This window comes from Budorcas taxicolor, chromosome 12 (assembly GCF_023091745.1).
Source record: "Budorcas taxicolor isolate Tak-1 chromosome 12, Takin1.1, whole genome shotgun sequence".
Taxonomy (NCBI): domain Eukaryota; kingdom Metazoa; phylum Chordata; class Mammalia; order Artiodactyla; family Bovidae; genus Budorcas; species Budorcas taxicolor.
Window position 1 is genome coordinate 36,493,645 of NC_068921.1, and position 23,637 is coordinate 36,517,281.

The window sequence follows — 23,637 nt, forward strand, 5'->3', positions numbered from 1 at the left end:
GTTCCCCTCATTGAATTCAGTTCAGTTCAGTTCAGTTGCTCAGTTGTGTCCGACTCTTTGCAACCCCATGAATTCGCAGCACGCCAGGCCTCCCTGTCCATCACCAACTCCTGGAGTTCACTCAAACTCATGTCCATTGAGTCAGTGATGCCATCCAGCCATCTCATCCTCTGTCGTCCCCTTCTCCTGCCCCCAATCCCTCCCAGCATCAGAGTCTTTTCCAGTGAGTCAAATCTTCGTATGAGGTGACCAAAGTATTGAAGTTTCAGCTTTAGCATCCATCAGTCCTTCCAAAGAACACCCAGGACTGATCTCCTTTAGAATGGACTGGCTGGATCTCCTTGCAGGCCAAGGGACTCTCAAGAGTCTTCTTCAACACCACAGTTCAAAAGCATCAATTCTTCGGTGCTCAGCCTTCTTCACAGTCCAACTCTCACATCCATACATGACTAATGGAAAAACCATAACCTTGACTAGACGGACCTTTGTTGGCAAAGTAATGTCTTTGCTTTTGAATATGCTATCTAGGTTGGTCATAACTTTTCTTCCAAGGAGTAAGCGTCTTTTAATTTCATGGCTGATTTTGGAGCCCAGAAAAATGAAGTCAGCCACTGTTTCCCCATCTATTTGCCATGAAGTGATGGGACCAGATGCCATGATCTTAGTTTTCTGAATGCTGAGCTGTAAGTCAACTTTTTCACTCTCCTCTTTCACTTTCATCAAGAGGCTTTTTAGCTCCTCTTCACTTTCTGCAATAAGGGTGGTGTCATCTGCATATCTGAAGTTACTGATATTTCTCCGGGCAGCCTTGATTCCAGCTTGTGCTTCTTCCAGCCCAGTGTTTCCCATGATGTACTCTGCGTGTAAGTTAAATAAGCAGGATGACAATATAGAGCCTTGACATACTCCTTTTTGTATTTGGAATCAGTCTGTTGTTCCATGTCCAGTTCTAACTGTTGCTTGCTAGCCTGCATACAGATTTCTCAGGAGGCAGGTCAGGTGGTCTGGTATTCCCATCTCTTTCAGAATTTTCCACAGTGTGATCCACACAGTCAAAGGCTTTGGTATAGTCAATAAAGCAGAAATAGATGTTTTTCTGGAACTCTCTTGCTTTTCGATGATCCAGCGGATGTTGGCAATTTGATCTCTGGTTCGTCTGCCTTTTCTAAAACCAGCTTGAACATCTGGAAGTTCATGGTTCACGTATTGCTGAAGCCTGGCTTGGAGAATTTTAAGCATCACTTTACTAATGTGTGAGATGAGTGAAATTATGCGGTAGTTTGACCGTTCTTTGGCATTGCTTTTCTTTGGGATTTGAATGAAAACTGACCTTTTCCACTCCTGTGGCCACTGCTGAGTTTTCCAAGTTTGCTGGCGTATTGAGTGCGGCACTTTCACAGCATCATCTTTTAGGATTTGAAATAGCTCAACTGGAATTCTATCACCTCCACTAGCTTTGCTCGTAGAGATGCTTCCTAAGGCCCACTTGACTTCAGCTGCTGTAAGGAGCAGCGGCTGTGCTTTGCTGGAGCAGCCGTGAAGGAATACCCCACGTCCAACGTAAAAGAAACCCTAGTAAGAAGGTAGGCACTGAGAGAGGGCGTCAGAGGGCAGACACACTGAAACCACAATCACAGACAACTAGCCAGTCTGATCACATGGACCACAGCCCTGTCTAACTCACTGAAACTAAGCCATGCCGTTTGGGGCCACCCAAGACGGACAGGTCATGGTGGAGAGGTCTGACAGAATGTGGTCCCCTGGAGAAGGGAATGGCAAACCACTTCAGTATTCTTGCCTTGAGAACCTCATTGACTTATCCATTCTTTAATTACAGAATATTTATCTGGATCATTTTTTATCTTAGTCATTACATCCCTGATATTTTATATCATTGCAGGGCTAATCAAAAGCTTAAGTATAAATTATATAAAACTAAGACATCATTTGAACCAGCCTTAAAATTAATCCTATAGTATTTACAGAATTATAAACTTTAAAGCATTTTACATGTAAAGCACTTTAGAAAATTACTAGGGATCCTTGAAATAGCTTCGAAAGAATCTTGGTCAGTTAAGACAAATACTTACCATGGAAGAAGCATAAAGCTGTTTTCCTTGTAGACAGTCTATCATGGCCCACAATGCTTCCATGCTCCACTTTGGACAATATGGTATTCTTGTCTTTCCTACGTCTCTCAAGGGTGGTTTAAACCCTGCCAAGAGAACCTTTATGGCTCGGGCTGGATACTGCATAAGATGAAAAGGGATTTGACGCAGTCTGTCACAAAAGAAATTCTAAAATTAAAAAAAATTTTTTTAAAGAATAATAAAAAAACCCCTCTTAAAAAAAATGTGAATGTCACAATTAGGGGAAAACTTTATGATGTTGGATTTGGCAGTGATTTCTTTGATACGAGACCAAGAGCACAGGCAACAGAAGAAGAAAATTCAATTATATCAAAACTTAAAACTATGCAAAAGGCACAATCAATAGAGTGAAAAGGCACCTTGCAGAATGAGAGAATATATGTTCATGTTAAAAACAACATTTCTTCAAAGAGCTGTAAATGGCCGACAAGCACATGAAAAGATGTTCAACATCACTAATCATCAGGGAAATGCCAATGAAAGCCATATATGATATGATATCACCTCATACCCATTAGCATGGCTACTATTAAACAAAATACCACCCAGAAGATAACAAGTGTTGGTGAGGATATAGAGAGAAACTGGAACTGTTGGACATTTGGTGCAAATGTAAAATGCTCCTGGGGAAGTTTGGTGGTTCCTCCAAATACTAAGAATAAGCATATTATCCAGTGACTCCACTTCTCAGTATACTGAAAGCAAGGTTGTAAAGAGATATTTGTATGTCCATTTTCATAACATCATTCACAACAGTCAAATATCCACTGATGGGTGTGTGGATAAATAAAATGTGTTAAATACATATGATGGAATATCATTCAGCCGTAAAAAGGAAGAAACTTCTAACATGCTATAACATGGTTGATCCTTGACATTATGCTAAGTGAAATAAGCCAGTTATAAAAAGATGTGAGATATACGTACAATAATCAAATTCACAGAGGTGGAAAGCAGAATGGTGGCCAATGGGCTGGATGAAGGGACAATGAGGAATCATTTAATGGGTACAATATTAGTTTCAGTTTTGAAAATGAGGGTTCTGGAGATTGGCTGCACTAACCATGTAAATTGAGTTAACACTACTTAACTATACATTTAAAAATGGTTAAGATGATAGATTTTATATACATATTATCTCGTTATTTAAAAAATAATTACAAATAACAAAACTTGGAAAAATAACAGTGTTGGCAAGGATGTGGAGAAAATGGAACTCCTGTGTGTTGCTGGTAAAAATGTTAAATCGTATAGCTGACATGGAAAACTCTGGCATTTCCTCAAAAAGTTAAACATCAAATTACCATGTGATCCTGAAATTCCATTTTGAGGTACATATCCTAAAACAGTTGAAAGCTGGAATTTAAATGGATCTTTTTATGTCAGTGTTCACCACAGTATTATTCACAGACCAAGTGTCCATCAACAGATGAATAAACAAAATGTGGTGTATATGTACAATGGAATATTACTTAATTGTAAAAGTAATGAAATTCTGACAAGCTATAACTGTGGATGAACTCTGAAAACGTTATTCTAAGTAAAATAAGCCAGACATAAAAAGGCAAATATTGTATGATTATGTTTGTATGAAGAACTTAAGTAAATTCATACAGAGAGTAGAAGAGGACTCACTGGGAGCTGAGAGAAAGGGAACAGAATGTTACTAAGGGGTCCAGAGTTTTTGTTTGGGATTATGAAAAAGTTGTGAAAATGGACAATAGCAGTGGTTGTACAACACTGTGAATGTATTTAATGTCAATTGTATACTTAAAAATGGATGACGGTAATTTTTTTTACTTTAAAAACTTTAACACAGTAAATTTTATGTTATGTACATCTTACCACAATAAAGAATAACTTTTAGAGTAAAAACAAACTCCCAAAGTAGGTCTAAAATAGCTTTTTGAAGTAAAATCTTTTTAATTATTAAAAAAACCCACAGAACTAAGAATCCTAGTTTAACTAAGTTTACTTTTTTGTTTTTTAACCTGTTTACTGTCAGCTTTTCAGTCGATCCATAATCAACAAATTGCACCAGGACAGCTAGAGGATTAAATTCTTTAATGGAAACAATCTTTGCTCTATACCATAAGCCATCATCATATTCTGCAAGGCAAGGCATTTCTGAAAAGACAGAAAAAGGGGAAAATTACATTGCCTTTTATTTTCTTAAAAATATATATGCTTTGAAATACAGTAAAGTACAAAGATATAATCCCCATATACCTGTTACTCAGAATTAAACACTCAACAGCCATATGCTGGCTTGTGCTCTTTTTTCTGTTTATATTCCCTGTTTTTCCTAATTCCTAAATTAGGAAAATGTTTGAAGAAAGACATTTATCCCATTCTCAGAGTTCCTACTTCTACCTCCCATGGCTTAGACCATTCTCTCATTCCTCCCACTTCTTATATGCCCCCAATTTTTTTCTTTTGGGCAGCTGTCTTCTGCAAAGGATAGTAAAATGGGTTCTATTATTCCTACTTTTAATTTTCCCCTCCTCCAATGCAATTCCATTGCTCTCTAGCTTAACATTTTTCAAGGGCATCTTAACTGTTTGCAGTACCAAGTTCTTAGACTGCAATTTATAAGGTTCTGAACCGTATACTCCCAACCCACTCTGACCATATATCCTCAACATGTTACCCAAACAGATTCTTTATTCAACTCCTTTAATATAGATTCCATATGTATTTAATAGGCACTTGCTTATGAATCAACTTTCACATATGCATACTTAACTTTAATTCCACAATAACTATAGAAAAATGCAAACAATATATGTATAGATAGCTCCGTGAATTACCGTATCATGCACAGACTGTGTAACTTCCCTTGAGAGAAGAACACGAGGAAGGAATTGTTTCTTCTAGACTATAAATTAGTTTACTAAAAGAAAATATGATAATGAGCTTATTTTTTCACTCATTCAACAAATATTTATGAGCACCTACTCATGCAAGTTGCCTTCCTCAAAAGCTAGGGACACTGCAGTACAAAGTATTCCTGCTCACGGTGCCCCTTCCTAGGAGAGGAGGCAAGGGAGAGGAGGTGGTGGAGAAGGGCAGGGGAGGGAGGTTGGGGGGTGCGGGAGGAAGAGCACCAGGGAAGAAGACCTGCGGGAAAGTAGAGCAGAGGTCTTGCTATATACATTCCAGAACTTTCCAGGCAGGGAAAAGGGCAAGTGTTGTTTATCAGCCAAACATGGGTCATAAGTGATTAAAATCTTATTAAGTAGCAGATAAGACATTAGGCTCTAGCTTTCCTTTGCTAAAGTATCCTCTGATAAGTACAAACTACAAGGATGAACGCACCTCTATACATAACATGGATAAAATGTACAGACACAGCTCAGTATTTCAGGAACTGTCAACACAGGTAACGAAATGCATTTTCCAAGTAGGAGCATCCCATGTATTTAATAAAGGATGGTAATATATATTAGAAAGGGGAAAAGCACAATTTCGTCCATCCTGACAGGACAGGACACAATGTGAATTCCCCTGCCCTCACACCAAAATTCTCTATTTAGGTGGCTTGTAATGAAATTAAGTGCCATTTAGGTCTAAATAACAACTCACAATTTTGAGCTACTGGCAAAACCTCAAGCTCAGAAAAGCCATCTTCATGCAGTCAAGTGTCCCCAGGCGGCCTGAACTTTGGAAAATCAAAGTGCCCTAAGGCATGAGGCCAAGCGTATAAAGTGAGGGCAATAAAAATACCAGTTAACCTTAGAAACAACTCAATCTCATCAGCATTGAAACAAAATGATTTCATTAGGAATCCCACTTTCCTGAAAGACTAGTACCTGTTCTGAAGTCTGTCAGAGGAGGGAATGTCTCCATATTCTTATTGAACCTCCGCAGTGCCTCCTCTAGGCTCTCCGACTCAGATTCCCAGCCGACTCCACTGTCTTCTGTGTCACTGTGCTGGTTAAACAAACTACAACTTTCGACAGATTCAAGACAAATATATACCTGAGTTGGGGGAAGGGAAGGGAAAAACATTCAAATTCTGTAACTTTCAGTATTCATAATATGGGCAAAAGTACTGCAGGAAAGCCTCCAATAGTGGCCCCATGGTCCTTATAGAGTTAAGTCCTCATATCAAACCAGACTTGTTCTCTGTGGCTGAAAAATGCCATAGCATGATGGTATGTGACTACTGAGCTCAGACTGTAAAAGATGTGGCCTCTGCCTTGGTGGTGCTTAGTCCACCAGGGGGTACGCACATGCATGTTTGCAGGCCCAGGAGAGGCCCACAGAGCAGAAGCCCAGCACCAAGCTCTGGAATTGGATCCTGCAGTAGCACGCCCCTCTTCCCACACCTTGACTGCAACCTTGAGACCCTGGATTCCTGACTTTCATGTGTGTTGTTTTAAGCTGCTAAATTTGGGGTAATTTGTTCTGCAACAATAATAACTAGTTAAAAATCATTATAAAAACCAACAATAGGTTATACTACTATGTTCTCTGATGAAATTATGGAGCAAATTCTCATTGCTTGTGAAGGAATAGTTAACTGTGTAAAAACAGCTGAAGGACTGCTCTGCCACTTAATCTGCATTTCTTTTTCTCTTGTTAAGTATATATAATTGAATTTTCTTTAGTGTACTTGTTCACTCAGTCAGTATTTATTGAGTGCCTACTATGTATCAGGCAGTATTCTAGGTATTCCAGGGACACACCAGTGGCCAAAACACAAAAATCCCTATCTTCATAGAATTACATTCTAGTAGGGAGATGTAAACAGACATAGTAAAGAAAGTGGTGGTGTGTTAGAAGGTGATAAATAGTATGAAAAAACAGAGCAGGGTAAAGAGTACTTAATTAAGTTCAATGTAGGAAGAGGACAGGGGAATGAGATGTCTGAGATTTCTTCGGTGGCAGTAAATTCAAACTTAAAAACCTAAATATTTGATTTAAAGAGCTATACATTACTGGGAAAACCCAAAAGTGATTAAGAAACAGTTGCCTTACTAAGTATAAACAGATGTTTGAAGAAGAAACTATAGGGTAGGTAAACTAGAGGTCAGCAATTGTTAACAAAGTCAGGAAGATAGAAATGTGAAGAATCCATCCTAGAGTTAAGACCATAACCAACAGTGTTACTGAAATTACATACTTCACTGGGTGAGACAACGTGCTTTACTTGAACAGCATAGAGTTCCTCAGGGGGAGGCAGAGATGAAGACAAATATGGTGGTAAAATAGGAGTCTCTGTTTCAGGCAAAAGCAAATCCTAAAACAGCACAAATAAATTCAAATTTCAGAATGACTATTACAGAAAGCCACTACATTATTAAAGTTCATAACAATGCCAGTTTACTTTCTTAACAAAAAGCTAGCTGAGACTGTCACAAAACAATTTTGTTGTAGCAGGACCAAAATGTGGTAAGCAATCAAAAGATCTTTAGAATGCTTTTGTCTCCTGCCTAAAAAAAAAGATGTTAACCACCCCCCTCCCCCGCCACAGGAATGTTTTTTTACATATTATTATAATATTTACACATACACATAACATTTTAGAGGAATGGTTATCAAACTGACACTGCTCAGTGGGGCTGGAGTGTTTGAGGTGTAGAATGGGGGCAACTTCTTTCCTTTTCACATTTCTGTAGTATTGCATTCATTTTTAGAGTATGTATTTTATAATAAAAACTAAAATAATATATGAAATGCCAAAAGAAGATTTAAGTTAAAAATCATCAGAAAAGTGTGCTCTCCCTTAAGCTCTATAAAAGGATAAAGAATAATTAAAAATTATATGATTCCAAAGAGGATCACGGCAGTCAGCAGTTGTTAAAAGCAAATATATATAAAAATACAGGTGACTTTTATTAACTTATAAAAATCCTGAATATGGTACTTGGTATAAATAGTAAAATAATCACATTCAAATTTGTAGACTCACTTATTATATTAACAATTCCAAACTAGTGGCAAAACAAACATACCTGAACCACTTAGCTGATTTCAGCAAAAAGTGACTATCCACTGTTAAAATTTTACTGATTTGTTACAAAACACTTTACAACAAGCATATTTTATTTTTGTAATTATAGAAATTATTTTTGTAAGTTTTTCTATTTGGCTGGGCCAGGTCTAGATGCAGCATGTGGGGGTCTAGGTTTCCTGACCAGGGATTGACCACTGGCCCCCTGCATTTGGGAGTGCAGAGTCTTAGCCACTGGACCACCAGGGAATTCCTTATAGGAATTAAATTCTACTTTTAAATCATAAAATTTTACTTATCGAAACACTTTCTGCACAGCAAAAAGCACAAGTGACAAAAAATAAGATAAAAACGGATAAACTGGACTTCACTAATATTTAAAACTTTGGCGCTTCAACGGATATCATCAAGAAAGTGACAAGATAACCCACAGAGTGAGAGAAATATTTGCAAATCATGTCTGATAAGGGACTTGTATCTTCATACCTATCCAAAGATGGCTAGGAAATAAGTCAAGATAACAAGTGTTGGTGAGGATATGGAGAAAATGGAACCCTTGTACAATACTAGTACCAAAGTAAACTATTGTAGTCATTTGGATAAGTTTCATAGTTTCCTAAAATGGTAAACAGTCATATGACTGTGTAATTCTCATGACTTAGTAAGTCCACTTCTAGGTCTATACTCGAGAGGAGTAAAAACCAACATTCACTTAAAAATTTGTACACAAATGTTCATAGTAGCTTTATTTACTATCTGTAAAGGTAAAAACAATCCAAATGTCCATCAACTGATGAATGGATAAACAGTATGTGGTGTATCCATATAAAGGAATATTATTCAACAATAAAAAGGACACATACAATATGATTCAACCTTGCAAACATTATGGTCAATGAAAGCCAGTAACAAAGGACTATGTACTATGTAATTCACTTTCTATGAAACATCCAGGACAGGCAAACCCACAGAGGCAGTTTCCAGGAAACTGGGGGATGGAGGGAGGTAGGAAGTGATTGCTGCTGGTGTGGAGCTTGTCTTTGAGATGAAACGTTATGGAATTAGGTAGCTATAATGACCACACAACTCTGTGAATATGTTAAAAAACCATTGACTTGTACACTTTAAAAAGTTAAATTTTACGGTATATAAATTATCTCAATAAAGCTGTTATAGAAGAAAATGCTTACTTCCTCATCTTGAACGAGATTCTTTGTATTGATGAAGTATCCAAAATTTCAAAATATTTAGATTGAAACTTACCTCAAACCTTATTTCCCATCTCTCTTCCTCATACTTTTTATTGTAATCTGTTGGATTCTGAAATAATATAGTATTATCAATGAAAACTTTATCTATATAATATTGTTTTAAGAAACTTTCATATTTCATCCCACAAAAACTGTGTGCATGTTCTTGTTGGCATTCATTTTCGCTTAACTATGGGAAAATTTAGTGTTTTGAGTAATTTAATATTGCAACAAGAAGAATCCTCAAATTATGTCAGAAGCATGTCAACAACAGTAGTTAGTTTTTAAGAGTGGGAGCTCTTACCTTTGATTTTAAATGGCCACAGTGAAGAGTACATACATCTGGCAAAGACTAAATGATCTTTATAAAACCCGTTTAACAGATGAAACACTTTTACACAAACACACAGGGGCACACACACACACAAACCATACACTTCTCTGCTCAACAGAAATAGCTGGCTGTAAGGATTATGTGTACAAAGTTATGTAATAGTTTTCCATTTGAGAGAAAAAAGTAATTTCCTTCACTGCACTGACCACCCACTGTCTGGTTGTGTACTACAGATAAAATGAATATTCAAAAACCTAATAAGTGAACTTTAAGTCTAACAATATCTTGCTATATAAAATGTTCATGCTATTATTTATGGTGTGTACCCTATTTCGATAAAACATTTGTGGCAGCCTGCAATATGAAACTATATCTATAACAGGCTAATTTTTTTTAAAGATATTAAACACAGAGGCACCAGGCAACTGGAATGGGCTGTTTACTGAAGCTAAGCTTAAAATCTGGCTCTGAGTTCCTACAAGTAGGCAAAATGAGGGAAATGTTATAATATCAAATGTGAGGAAAAAACATTTTATCTTGGGAGTCAATTTCTGGCAGCGAATTTCATTATGATTTTATCATTCACATCTGCATTCAAACAATGCCAGAGAACATGAGCTGCTTATTAGGTTTGAAGATACAGAAATATTAAGTGAATTTTAGTGCAATTGAAAAGTTTTTTTTAAGGACATTTATAAAGCTTTCTCAATAAAGAATTACAAATCCCTTAGGCTCTCTTAACAAATCAGACATGTAGGACTATATGGAAGACTTGAGGCATGAGACAAAATATGACAAATTTTAACCATATTTTACTTTACAGATTTTTACAGAAACATACTTTACTTACTTCCTTCAGTATTTCCTCAGATTGTTCAAAAGTACAATATTTATGGTGTGCCAAAAAGTAAGAAAGTGACATTCCATCAAAATAGAGATGAATAGGTAATTTCCCCCATGGATTTTCTGGTAGTTCCTATTTAAGTTCAATAAAGGAGATCATTACTATAAAAACATTACTAAAAAATCCGAAGATTAAAACTTATATTCAGGAAAAATGGAATTGGACTTCTGACAATCACAGTATTACTTGTTTGACTAGTGACTCATTCTGTAAAATTTCCTTCCTGGTATTTTGGCGATAATGAAGCAATAATTCTACTACTTTGGTTGTTATAAAATACATTTACATGCCTATAAGTAGAGAGTTTTCTAGTTATCAGAAAATAATAATTATACATCTTTAGATGATACTAATAATTTATAGTAAGTAGAAGAAGAAAGATAAAGTATGCTCAGGGGTAAATCAATGAAATTTAGTTAAAAATCCCCAAATGGCAGGAATCAGAAGAAATCAACAAGTCCAGGAGTCATATAATGGTTTTAAAACTCGTGGGTCCATTTACAGATATCAGGTACCTAACACGTACCTGAGTGATGAGCTGACCATCCCTCACTTGATACCAACTGGGTCCAAACTCAGGTCTCTGCTGAGTTGGTGTACTGATCTCCCAGCAGATCTCCTGCTTATACCTCTCTCTCCTGTCCAGTTTCCACCATTCAGAGTGAAAACAGCACAACATGGGGTCGGATCACATCCACTGCAGCTCTCCCATTCCAGCTCCTTCCCAGTCTGCTCCCGCTCCATGAATGCTCCAGGCATCTTTGGCCTAGAGCTCTCTGCACTGTTCTGCTATCTACACGGTGTCTCTTCTCACCATTTAAAGGTTTTAATCAAGTTTTATCTTTTAGGGATGTCTTCCCTGACCACTGTATTAAAATGTCATCTCTCCCCTGCCTGTCCCTCCCTATATGTGTTTGTGTGTGTGTATATATTTTGTTTGTTTCCCATCACTAAAGTGGAAGCTCAACGAAGACTGGACTCTGACTCCTGCTGCATCTGCAGGCCAAAGACAGTGTCCAGCAGGTAAGAAGCACCCAGTCAGTGCCATCAGTCGTCAGGCAGAGTGGCACTTGAGGTCAGCTATGGTGGCAGGGATGCGGGCAGCACCAGCATGGTTTCTGAGAAATTGAGGGCCTTTGGTACACTCCATGCTGTTCTCCAAGGCTAAGCCAAGCAGCAAAGTAAGCCACCTGCATAAACTCAACAGTACCATCTCTGAGGGACCTCCATGACAGCCCACACAGGCTGTCAACAACCATACAGGCTTCTCCACCATCTTATTTGTGTCCGTTGTTCTTTTAAGATCTTTGTCAGCCTATCATCACACCTTTTGTAGAGAAATACTTCCTTACGGTTTTATATCTTGGAATCTTCAAACAAGATCCTGGTTAATCTTGTCTTTACCTCACTGCTCAGGAACCTCCAATGGGCCTCCTGACTGATGTCTGCTTCTCCTACACGCTATTTCCACCACTGTTCCTCACAAAACTTCCACTGTTCTAGCAAACACATCTCCTCAAGACATGTCCATTTCTGTCCCTGTGCCTACCTGAACACTGCATTTCCTTGGTCAGGAGAACTTCACTGACTTTCCCATTCCTACATTCCTATTACACTTCACTGTTTTTACCAGTCACCAGTTCCCAGCAAGTTCTTTGTGGTGTAAAGTCTTCACGTTTTTGTCTTGTGTCTCACTGTTTCACTAAGTAGACAAGGCCTTTGATAAAGAGAATTACCTGCACCTAACATAGTGCACACACAGCACCATCTTGAAAACTATCATGAGCTCCATTTCCTCCCATGTCAAAGTAAGTTGTTAATAAGGGATCTTCCAAATTACTGACTTTCTTGCTTCTGGGAAGTTCTCAGGAACTTTCTCAAAATTAGCTTTATTTAAAATGAGCCTAAGAACCAAAGTGGCAACTTCTTTTATATTAATGAGTAGTTTACAATCACATAGGAACATAGTTCTTCATTAAAAAAACCTTACAGATTATGTTACCTGTAACACTTTATGACAGATAAACTGAATCAATGATACATACTTTAAATACAAATTACCATAACGTGAATTTCCACTTCTCTCTTTGAAAGCAGCTCCTGAAGGAGTTCTACTGCATCTGGTTGCCAGACATTCCCAACCTATTTGAGATTAATAAACTCAGGTTCTTTCACAAGATAAGAGCAGAAAGTAAATGAAGATACACAAAAGTAGCCATAAACAGATAACACTAGAGGAGGACAAAATACAGGCAGTTTGCAGAGAGAATCATGGGTATATAATAAAAAAAAAATCTTAAGAAACTAATAATTTGGAAGCAACCTAGATGTCCACTGGCAGACAAATGGATAAGAAAGGTGTGGTACATACATACAATGGAATATTATTCGGCCATTAAAAAGAATGCATTTGAATCAGTTCTAATGAGGCAGATGAAACTGGATCCTATTATACAGAGTGAAGTAAGTCAGAAAGAAAAACACCAATACAGTATACTGAAGTATATATATGGAATTTAGAAAGATGGTAACAATGACCCTATATGCGAGACAGCAGAAGAGACACAAATATGAAGAACAGTCTTTTGGACTCTGTGGGAGAAGGTGAGGGTGGCATGATTTGAAAGGGTAGTGTTGAAATGTGTATACTATCATATGTGAAATGGATCACCGGTCCAGGTTTGATGCATGAGACAGGGTGCTCCGGGCTGGTACACTGGGATGACCCCGGGGGATGGGATGGGGAAGGAGGTGGGAGGGGGTTTCTGGATGGGGAACACGTGCACCCATGGCTGATTCATGTCGATGTTTGGCAAAAACCACTACAATATTGTAAAGTAATTAGCCTCCAACTGAAATAATTAAAAAAGGAACTAATAATCTGTATCAGCCTCCTCAAATATTATTCTCTTAAAGCATCTTATGATTTAAAAATATAAACTTATACCCCCCCAAAAAGCATGTTTAGTGATGGCGCTGGTTGCTCAGTCATGTCCAGCTCTTTGTGATCCCATGGACTGTAGTCCACCAGGCTCCTCTGTCCATGGGATTCTCCAGGCAAGAATACTGGAGTGGATTGCCATTTCCTTCTCCAGAGGATCTTCCCAACACAGGGATTGAACCTGGGTCTCCTGCGTTGCAGGCAGATTCTTTACTGTTTTAACTACAGGGAAGCCCTAAAGAAAAAAAAAAAAAATCATAAAACTTACAAAAAAAAAAAAGACCAACATGTCAATGCAATGTTTGTATAATGACTACAATGAGAGTCAAAGTGTTAGTCGCTCAGTCGTGTCCAACTCTTTGCGATCCCACAGACTGCAGCCCACCAGGCTCCTCGGTCCATGGAATTCTCCAGGCAAGAACGCTGGAGTGGGTAACCATTCCCCTCCAGGGACTGAATCCAAGTCTCTCACACTGCAGGCAGATTCTTTACTTCTGAGCCAGCAGGGAAGCGACTGTTACCTTTTATGTTGACGTTCACATAGCCAGAACGGGGGCTTCCTGCCAAAAGCCCATGAGAAGTCCCAGCTTAGTGCCAGTTCCCTGTGAGTGAACATCTGGAAGCAGATCCTTATCTGTCAGTTCTTTGGATCTGCATTTCTGGTGCACATCTTTGCTGCTGTGTAACCAGGGATGCTAAGCTAAAACCACTCAGCTAAGCTGCTCCCAATGCCTGAACCATAAAAACTGTACGAATTTTTTAAAAAGCTTATTGTTGATTCAGATCACTAAATTCTAAGCTTAATTTGTTATGTAGCAAGAGATAATATGCTATTCCTTTCTCTGCTCCAGTGTCCAATTTCTTGAAACAGTAACTAAAGATCAATAATCTCAAATAAAATTCTCATCTATGAAGAAATTATATCTCTTAAATTTATTTAATGTTTTTATACCCTTTAGTATAATCCTGTAGTTTTCTTCATAAACACCCTTCAGTTGTCTTTAGTAAGCTTATTCTAAGTATTGTATTATTTACTGAAATAATTTCATTTCATTTCACATTCCAATTTCTAAAATTTATTATTAATAAAAAGGCAGTACTTAAAATTAACCACGCTACAAATCACTGTTTACTCACAGGTATGGTGTTATAGAGCTGACAAGGAATACAAAATTGGGGTGTATCAGGATACAGTAAAATAGGATAAAGATGACACTGTGGAATCTTCTCAGTGAATCCATGATCTAAATATTGTACCTAACATAGAAAAAATAAAACTTGTAATTAAAATTTACTACTAAAAACTAGGGGACAGAAGGGACTCCTTCTATTATTTCTTTATTAAAAAGAAAATATTCCAGAAAGAAAGATAAACCTAGATTTTTAACAATCTCCAGACAAAAAAGTAACATCATTATTTCTTCATCCCAGAGTGTTATCAAACCTCACTGTCAAAAAGTTTTCTTACACATGAACATTTTTTCTTGAGAATAACCAATTTTTTGGAGGATGTTTAAATCTTTTGTTTTTCCAAGTATTTTAGAAATCCTGATTTCCACTTAATGAAAGAGTATTTGTCAAATTCTCAGTTTTCCTCAGACAGCTTCAGTTTGAGAAACTGCATGTATTGTTCCCTTCTTGGAGAATCACATGCATAACAAAGGTTCTGAGAAGTTCTATGAGAAAGAAACTTGTTTTTAAATCATCCAGTGATCCTCAACCTTTTTTGTAAAGTAACTTTCTAAAGACTTCATTTTTGAAAGAATTTTGGGTTCACAGCAAAATTTAGAGAAAAGGTACAGAGATTTCCCACATAGCCCCTCACCTCCCATCCCACCTCTCACACTGTAACATCCTGTACAACAATGGTAATTTGTTATAATCATGAACCTATATGGATACATCATAATCAAGGTCCACTGAGGTTACATCAGGGTTCATTTAGTGGTATACACCTTATGGGACTGACACTGTGAAAACACAGGGTGTTTCATTGCTCTAAAAATCCTCTATGCTCCACCTATTCAGTCCTCGTTGTTGTTCAGTTGCTAAGCCGAGTCCAACTGTTTGCGACCCCATGAACTTCAGCACGCCAGGATTCTCTGTCCTTCACTATCTCCCTGAGTTTGCTCAAACTCATGTCCATTGAGTCAGTGATACCCTCCAACCATCTCATCCTTTGTTGCCACCAGCATCAGAGTCTTTTCAAATGAGTAAGCTCGTTGCATCAGTGGCCAAAGTATTGGAGCTTCAGCTTCAGCATCAGTCTTTTCCAATGAATATTCAGGACTGATTTCCTCTAAGATTGACTGGTTTATCTCCTTGCTGTCCAAGGGTCTCAAGAGTCTTCGCCAGCACCATAGTTTGAAAGCATCAATTCTTCGGCACTCAGCATTCTTTATGGTCCAACTCTCACACCTGTACATGACTACTGGAAAAACCATAGCTTTGACTATATTACCAACAAAGTGATGTCTCTGCTTTTTAATAGGCTGTCTAAGTTTGTTATAGCTTTTCTTCTAAGAAGCAAACGTCTTCCAATTTTATGGCTGCACTCACCATCCGCAGTGATTTTGGAGCCCAAGAAAATGAAATCTGTTACTGTTTCCACTTTTTCCTCATCTATTTGCTGTGAAGTGATGGGACCAGATGCCATGATCTTAGTTTTTTGAATGTTGAGTTTTATGCCAGCCCTTTCACTCTCCTCTTTTACCCTCAATCAAGAGGCTCTTTAGCAATGGTATCATCTGCATATCTGAGGCTATAGATATTTCTTCTGGCAATCTTGATTCTGGCTTGTAATTCATCCAGTCTGGCATTATGCATGATGTATTCTACACGTAAGTAAAGTTAGAAAGGTGACAAAATACAGCCTTGTTGTACTCCTTTCCCAATTTTAAACCAGTCTGTTGTTCCATGTCTGGTTCTAACAGTTGCTTCTTGACCCTCAGAGTTTCTCAGGAGACAGGTAAGGTGGTCTGGTATTCCCACCTCTTTAAGAATTTTCCACTTTGTTGCAATCCACCCAGTCAAATCGGCTTCCCTGTGGCCCAGCTTGTAAAGAACCTACCTGCAATGCGGGAGACCTGGGTTCCATCCCTGGGTTGGGAAGATCCCCTGGAGAAGAGAATGGCTATCCACTCCAGTATTCTGGACTTGAGTATTCCATGGACTGTATAGTCCATGGGGTCATAAAGAGTTGGACATGACTGAGTGACTTTCACACAGTCAAAGGCTTTAGTATAGTCAATGAAGCAGAAGTTTTTCTGGAATTCCCTTACTTTATCCATGATCCAATGAATGTTGGCAATTTGATCTGTCTTCTCTACCTTTTGTAAACCCAGCTTGCACATCTTAAAGTTCTCGGTTCACATACTACTGAAGCCTAGTTTGAAGGATTTTCAGCATAACCTTGTTAGCATGTGAAATAAGCATAGCAGTACAGTAGTCTGATGGTTCTCTGGCATTGCCCTTCTTTGGGAATGGAATGAAAACTGACCTTTTCCAGTCCTGTGGCCACTGCTGAGTTTTCCAAATTTGCTGACACATTGAGTGCAGCATTTTAGCAGCAGCATCTTTTAGGATTTGAAATAGCTCAGCTGGAATTCCATCAATTCCATTAGTTTTGCTTGTAGTAATGCTTCCTAAGGCCCACTTGGCTTCACACTTCAGGATGTATGGCTCTCCACACCATCACAGTTATCTAGGTCATTAAGACCATTTTTATACAGTTCTTCTGTGTATTCCTGCCACCTCTTCTTAATCTCTTAAGAACCTCTTCTGTTAAATCTTCCTTACTGTGTCCATCCTTGCATGGTATCTTTAATTTTCCTGAAGCGATTTCTAGTTTTTCTCATTCTATTGTTTTCCTCTATTTCTTTGCATTGTTCACTTAAGGCTTTCTTATCTCTCTCCTTGCTGATCTTCGGAACTCTGCATTCAGTTGGGTGTATCTTTCCCTTTATTCTTTGCCTTTCACTTCTCTTAGCTATTTGTAAGACCTCCTCAGACAACCATTTTGCCTTCTTGCATTTTTTTCTCTTTGGGATGGTTTTGGTCACTGCCTCCTGTACAATGTTAGAAACCTCCATTCATAGTTCTTCAGGCACTCTGTCTACCAGATCTAATCCCTTGAATCTATTCACCTTCACTGTGTAATCATAAAGGATTTGATTCAGGTCATACCTGAATGGCCTAGTGGTTTTCCCTCCTTTCTTGAATTTAAACCTGAATTTTGCAATAAGGAGTTCATGATTTGAGCCGTAGTCAACTCCAGGTCCTGTTTTTGCTGACTGTATAGAGCTTCTCCATCTTTGGCTGCAAAGAATAAAATCAATCTGATTTCAGTGTTGACCATCTGGTGATGTGCATGTGCTCCTGTATCGTTGGAAAAGGGTGTTCGCTATGACCAGCCTGTTCTGACAAAACATGCTAAGAGTTTGACAAAACTCTTGGCCTTTGCCCTGCTTTATTGTTCTCCAAAGACAAACTTGCTTATTACTTCAGGTATCTCTTTACGTCCTACTTTTGCATTCCAATCCCCTATGATGGAAAGGACATCTTTTTTTGGTGTTAGTTCTAGAAGGTCTTGTAGCTCTTCATACAAGTTCAACTTTAGCTTCTTTGGCATCAGTGGTTGGGGTGTAGACTTGGATTACTGTGATTTTGAATGGTTTGCCTTAGAAATAAAATCGAGATCATTCTGTCACTTTTGAGACTGCACCCAAGTACTGCATTTCAGATTCTTTTGTTGACTATGAAGGGATTCTTGCCCACAGTTGTGGATATAATGGTCATCTGAATTAAATTTGCTCATTCTCATCCATTTTAGTTCACAGATTCCTAATATGTTGGTTTTCACTCTTGCCATTTCCTGCTTGACCACATCCAATTAACCTTGACTCATGGACCTAGCATTCCAGGTTCCTGTGCAATACTGTTCTCTACAGGATCAGACTTTCACCACCAGACACATTCACAATTGAGTGTTGTAATATTGCAGGGTACATAATTCTAAGCTGATTTTTTTCCCTCCCTCTCAAGATTTTAAATGTTTAAAATTTTTTAATGTTTCAATCTACTGTCACGTCAGTTTCTGAGGAGAAGCTGGACATAATTCTTATTTTTGTTCTTCTATAGGTGAAGTTATTTTTTCCTCTGGTTTCCTTCAGGGTTTTTCTCTAATTTTGACTTTCTGTCATTTGAAGTGACAGACCTTTTGTTGTGCATTTATTCTGCTTGGTGTTCTCTGAGCTCCAGGATCTGTGGTTTGGTGTCTAAACATGCATTTGGGGAAATTCTCAGTCATAAGTTTTCAAGTATTATTTTCTCTCTTCACTTTCTGGTATTTCCATTAATCTGCATGTTACATGCTTGCAATTGTCCCACAGTTCTTAGGTATTTGGTTCTTTTTTTTTCAGTTTTTGTTCTACTTTTTAGAGGTAATATTTCTAGCTATCTGTTCTTGCATGTTGTCTACTTACTCCTTAGCATCTTAAACATGCCTTTTTTTTTTTTTTAACTTCCTATTCTGATAATTCTAACATCCCAGTCATGTCTGGTTCTGATACTTTCCTTGTCTCTCCAAATTGTGTTATTCTGCCTTTTAGTATGCCTAATATTTTAAAATTTAGACATGACCTGTAACATTAGTTTCAGGTATACAATGTAATGATTTGACATTTGCATATGTTGAAAATGATAATAACAGTAAGTCTAGTTAACATCCATCACCACACATAGTTACAAAACATCTTTATTCTTGTGATGAGAACTTTTAAGATCTACTCTTTTAGCAATTTTCACATGTACATGATTATTAGTTACAGTCACCATGCTATATATTACACCTCCATGAATTACTTTATAGTTACAAGTTTGTATTTTTTAACCCACTTCACTCATTTTGCCCATCCTGCCACTGACAGCCACCAATCTATTCTCCATATCCATGAGCTCAATTTTTGTCATCTTTTAGACTCCACATAAAAGTAAAATTCTTAAGTATTTGTCTTTCTCTGTCTTATTTCACTTAGCATAATGCCCTTAAGGTCCATCCATTTTGCCACAAATCATAAAATTTTCTTTTTTATGACTGACTAACATTCCATTCTATATATACACATTGATTTCTTCATCCATTCATCCATCAATGGACACTTTGGTTGCTTCCATATCCTGGCTATTGAAAGTAATGCTGTAATAAACACAGGAGAGCATACTATATTTTCCCATTAATATTCCTGTTTTCTTTGGATAGAGCTGGATCATATAGTAGTTTCAGAGGCTTCTCAGGAGGCTCAGTGGTCAAGAATCCACCTGCAGTGCAGGAAACCCAGGTTCAGTCCCTGGGTTGGGAAGATCCATTGGAAAAGGAAAAGGCAACTCACTCCAGTATTCTTACCTGGAAAAATCCCATGGACAGAGGAACCTGGCGGGCTACTGCTACTGATCACAGGGTCACAAAAGAGCTGGACACAACTCAGTAACTAAACAACAACATAGTAGATCTTTTCTTAATTTTTAGAGAGTCTTCCATACTGTTTTCCATGGTGATTGTTATCACTTCACTAAAACCATGTTGTTTTCATTTTCATTGGGGTATAGTAGATTTACAATGTTGTAATATATATATATTTTTAAGTCCTATGAGTTGTTTATATACATTAGCTATTAATTCCTTATCAGTCAGATCATTTGAAAGTATTTTCTCCCATTCAGTATGTTGTCTTTTTGTCAATGGTTCCTTCACTGTGCTAAAGTTTTTAAGTTTCATTAGGTTCCATTTGTTTATTTTTGCTTTTAGTACCTTTGTTTTAGGTGACAGATCCAAAAAACTATTGCTGCAATTTACACCATAGTGTTTGGCCTAGGTTTTCCCCTAGGAGTTCTATAGTATCCAGCCTTACTCTTAGGTCTATAAACCACATTGAGTTTATTTTTGTATATGGTGTTAGAGAATGTTCTAATTTCATTCTCTTACAGTTCGGTTTTCCCAGCACCATTTATTGAAGAGGCTGTCTTTTCTCCATTGTATATTTTTTGCCTCCTTTGTCATGGATTGACCATTAAGTGGCTTTATTTCTGGACTTGAGTTTTATGAGTTCTTTATATATTTTGGATATCAACCCTTTGTCAGATATATGATTTAGAAATATTTTCTTCTATACAGTAGGTTGCCTTTTCCTTATGTTGACGGTTTCCTTTGCTGTGCAGAAGCTTTTTAGTCTGATGCCCAACTTGCTAATTTTTTTGTTGCCTTTGCTTTTGATGTCACATCCAAAAATTTATCACCAAGACCTTAAGGAACTTATCACCTATGTTTTCTTCTAAGAGTTTTATTGGCTTCAGGTCTTACGTTCAAGTCTTTATAATCTATTTTGAGTTAATTTTTGTGTATTAAGATAATGGTCAAGTTTAATTCTTTTGCATGTGGCTGTTCAGTTTTCCCAATACCATTTATTGAAGAAACTGTCCTATCCCCAATGTATATTCTTGGCTTTATCATAAAGTAATTGTCCATATGTGGTTTAATTTTTAGGCTGTCTATTCTATTTCACTGATCTAAACATCTGTTTTTATGCCAATAACATGCTGTTCAGTATTTTTTCCTGATGGCTGGACATGTTCTGCGTAAAAGGCCTTCAGTAACATGGCAGGAAGGTGTGGGAGAAGTGGAACTGTTCTACAGTCTTACGATTAGGTCTTAAGTCTTTCACTGAGCATATGATGTCAAACTATGAACTTCACAAGTGTTTCTCAGTCTTTTGTTCTTCCCTCCTTAAGCAGATGATGGACATAGTGGGCTGGAGTTGGGTCTTCCTGTGTGGAAGTCTAGAGTTAACTAGAATTGGGTAATTTCCTTTCCCCCATGTCCACTTGGCTCTGATAATAGGCCCTGATGAACTACTTTCTCCTGAGTGCAGGCCTTATTAAGGAGAACAGAATGCTCTGGCATATTTCAAAGTGTACTCCATCTCTTATGGCTCGAAGAGGTTTTTCAGTTTTTTCAGCTTTTTAGTTGTTGATAGGATGGTGTGGCAACTTCAAAACTCCTTAAACGTGGAACCAGAAATGAGAAGTGTTCAACAACCCATTTTTTAAATGCTTTCATTTTCACACTTCAATTTCTAAACTGTTTCAAGAATAAGGGATGTCAGTAAGTTATTTCTGTTACCCCAACATACTGAAATTAATGTATCACTGTTTAATTGGGCTCAAGAAAGCCCAAGGTAATTAGCATTAAAAAAAAAACTGAAATAGTAACTGATCTCCCCTTCTTCCTGGATGAGTGAGCAGATGATGAAATAGTGACATCAACATCCTTGAACATATCCAAATGGGCAGTGTTTGGCTACTGCTTCTGTTTGAAATGATGCTGTGTTTTGGTTGTGGCCCAAAGCTTTGAAGCGGTACTTGGCATCTCCTTTCTTCCATGAAGCTCTTAACCATTCAGATATGATGGAGTGGGTTACTACTTAGGTTGAGTCCTGCTTGCCTCTCCTCAGTCATCTTTGTATGAATCCAATGGTTGTGTTTTATTTTTTTTTTTGATCAGTTTTTAGCTGATGTTCATGAAGATCAGTGAGTACCTAGAACTATGCCACTAAAGAAAGGAAATCCTAAGAAGGTGTATTTCTGTACCAGAGCTGTGTCATAACCATCACTTGGGCCCTCTGCTGGAAAAGCAGAATCAAGTCTCAAATAACGCCTTTTAAATTATATCTTTTAGTATCACAGATGTAGGACAGTGCTGTATCATCCCAGTACCTCTGGGAATGTAAAATATCTTGTAGCTGCTTTATGATATGTAGAAGTGACCATGCTTTATCAGATCTGTTTTTAATGATGTTATTCTAGAATGTTTTCTTTCCAGATGATGACTGAGAAACATAATTTTAAAAAATGGTGCCAGGTACCACAACAGTAACAGAACTTTGTTGTTTTCTGAGGTTTTGTTTTTTTACTTTTAATGGAGTGTGCTAGATGTCTCTATAATTTTATTCAGATGATTGCAGAACTTTGAAAAGCTGTTGCTGTTATTGATGCATAACATACTTCTATTGGTCTTTTTATATAAATAAATATAATTTGAATTTTTAGGAACTTTGGCTGTGCTGTCAACTTTGGAAAAAGTATCCCAGTTGTACTGTGTTGGGTTGGCATTGTACAGAAATTAACAGCCATATTGGTCTAAAAACATTAAATATAATTTTTTCCATTTGTACAAGGGTAATGTACTGTATTAAATATATAAGGTCTGATCTACATGGGTTTGATTACAGAAGCTAATAAAGTATTCTCTAAATAAAAAAATATAAAAACTGAAATAGAATTGAGTAAAAAAATATCTGAGTACATTATAGGTAATTAGGATAAGTGCATGGGTATGTTGTAATGTTTATTTTTTAATGTGGATCACAGGATAACCTTGAAAGATTATAGTATCAAAATATTTTAAAATACATTTTAAAAACAGAGATATTAGAAAGTATGAGAAAAATATAGCTCACCACTATCTTATTTATTTGGATTCCATACATGTTAAATTTATAAATTATGATAACAAGGAAAACTGAATTTCAAGTTACTTTTATATTAAAGAAAAAGGGTTATCTGAACAATTCAAATGTATGTGAAAATGGACTTATCTGCGTATAAACACACACATCTGTAAGTATCCATGCATCAACACCTAAATACTAACCCAAAATTTGAAACCATTGTAATTCTATTAAAAACATGCAAAGTTTGTATTCCAGCAGATAAAGCATAAGACTTAGATCAGAAATTTAGGAGTCAGAGGCTTAGATATGAAATCCAGTACCACCACTCACTGACAGGTTGACTTCGGAAACATCACTGAACATAAATTTAAATTTTGTTACTGGTAAAATGGGAATAATAATCTACATCTATGATAGTCGGAAGTAAACAAAAAATATAAACAAACACAGACATGTGAAAAAAAGCTTAGAAACCTAAAGTGCTATGTACTATCAGGTATCATCTTCAAATAGATAATAATCTCCTGTGCAAGTATTAACAAAAGACTTTTCTTCTTAATTTTTCCGCCCCTCCTAAAACCAAAATCTTTACA

At 37.2% G+C, this 23,637-nt stretch overlaps 1 protein-coding gene across 1 annotated transcript in view; it reads right to left on the reverse strand.

The window, feature by feature from the left end:
• Nucleotides 1-23,637, reverse strand: part of RNF17 (ring finger protein 17) — a 114,664-nt gene that overhangs the window by 1,268 nt on the left and 89,759 nt on the right. Inside the window, exons 28-35 of the mRNA XM_052650187.1 lie at nt 14,676-14,795; nt 12,659-12,739; nt 10,544-10,669; nt 9,373-9,429; nt 7,279-7,395; nt 5,963-6,131; nt 4,142-4,277; nt 2,091-2,280 (exon numbers count right to left, since the gene is read on the reverse strand). Coding sequence (XP_052506147.1) covers nt 2,091-2,280; nt 4,142-4,277; nt 5,963-6,131; nt 7,279-7,395; nt 9,373-9,429; nt 10,544-10,669; nt 12,659-12,739; nt 14,676-14,795 — 996 coding nt within the window. The remainder of the gene's footprint in view (nt 1-2,090; nt 2,281-4,141; nt 4,278-5,962; nt 6,132-7,278; nt 7,396-9,372; nt 9,430-10,543; nt 10,670-12,658; nt 12,740-14,675; nt 14,796-23,637) is intronic.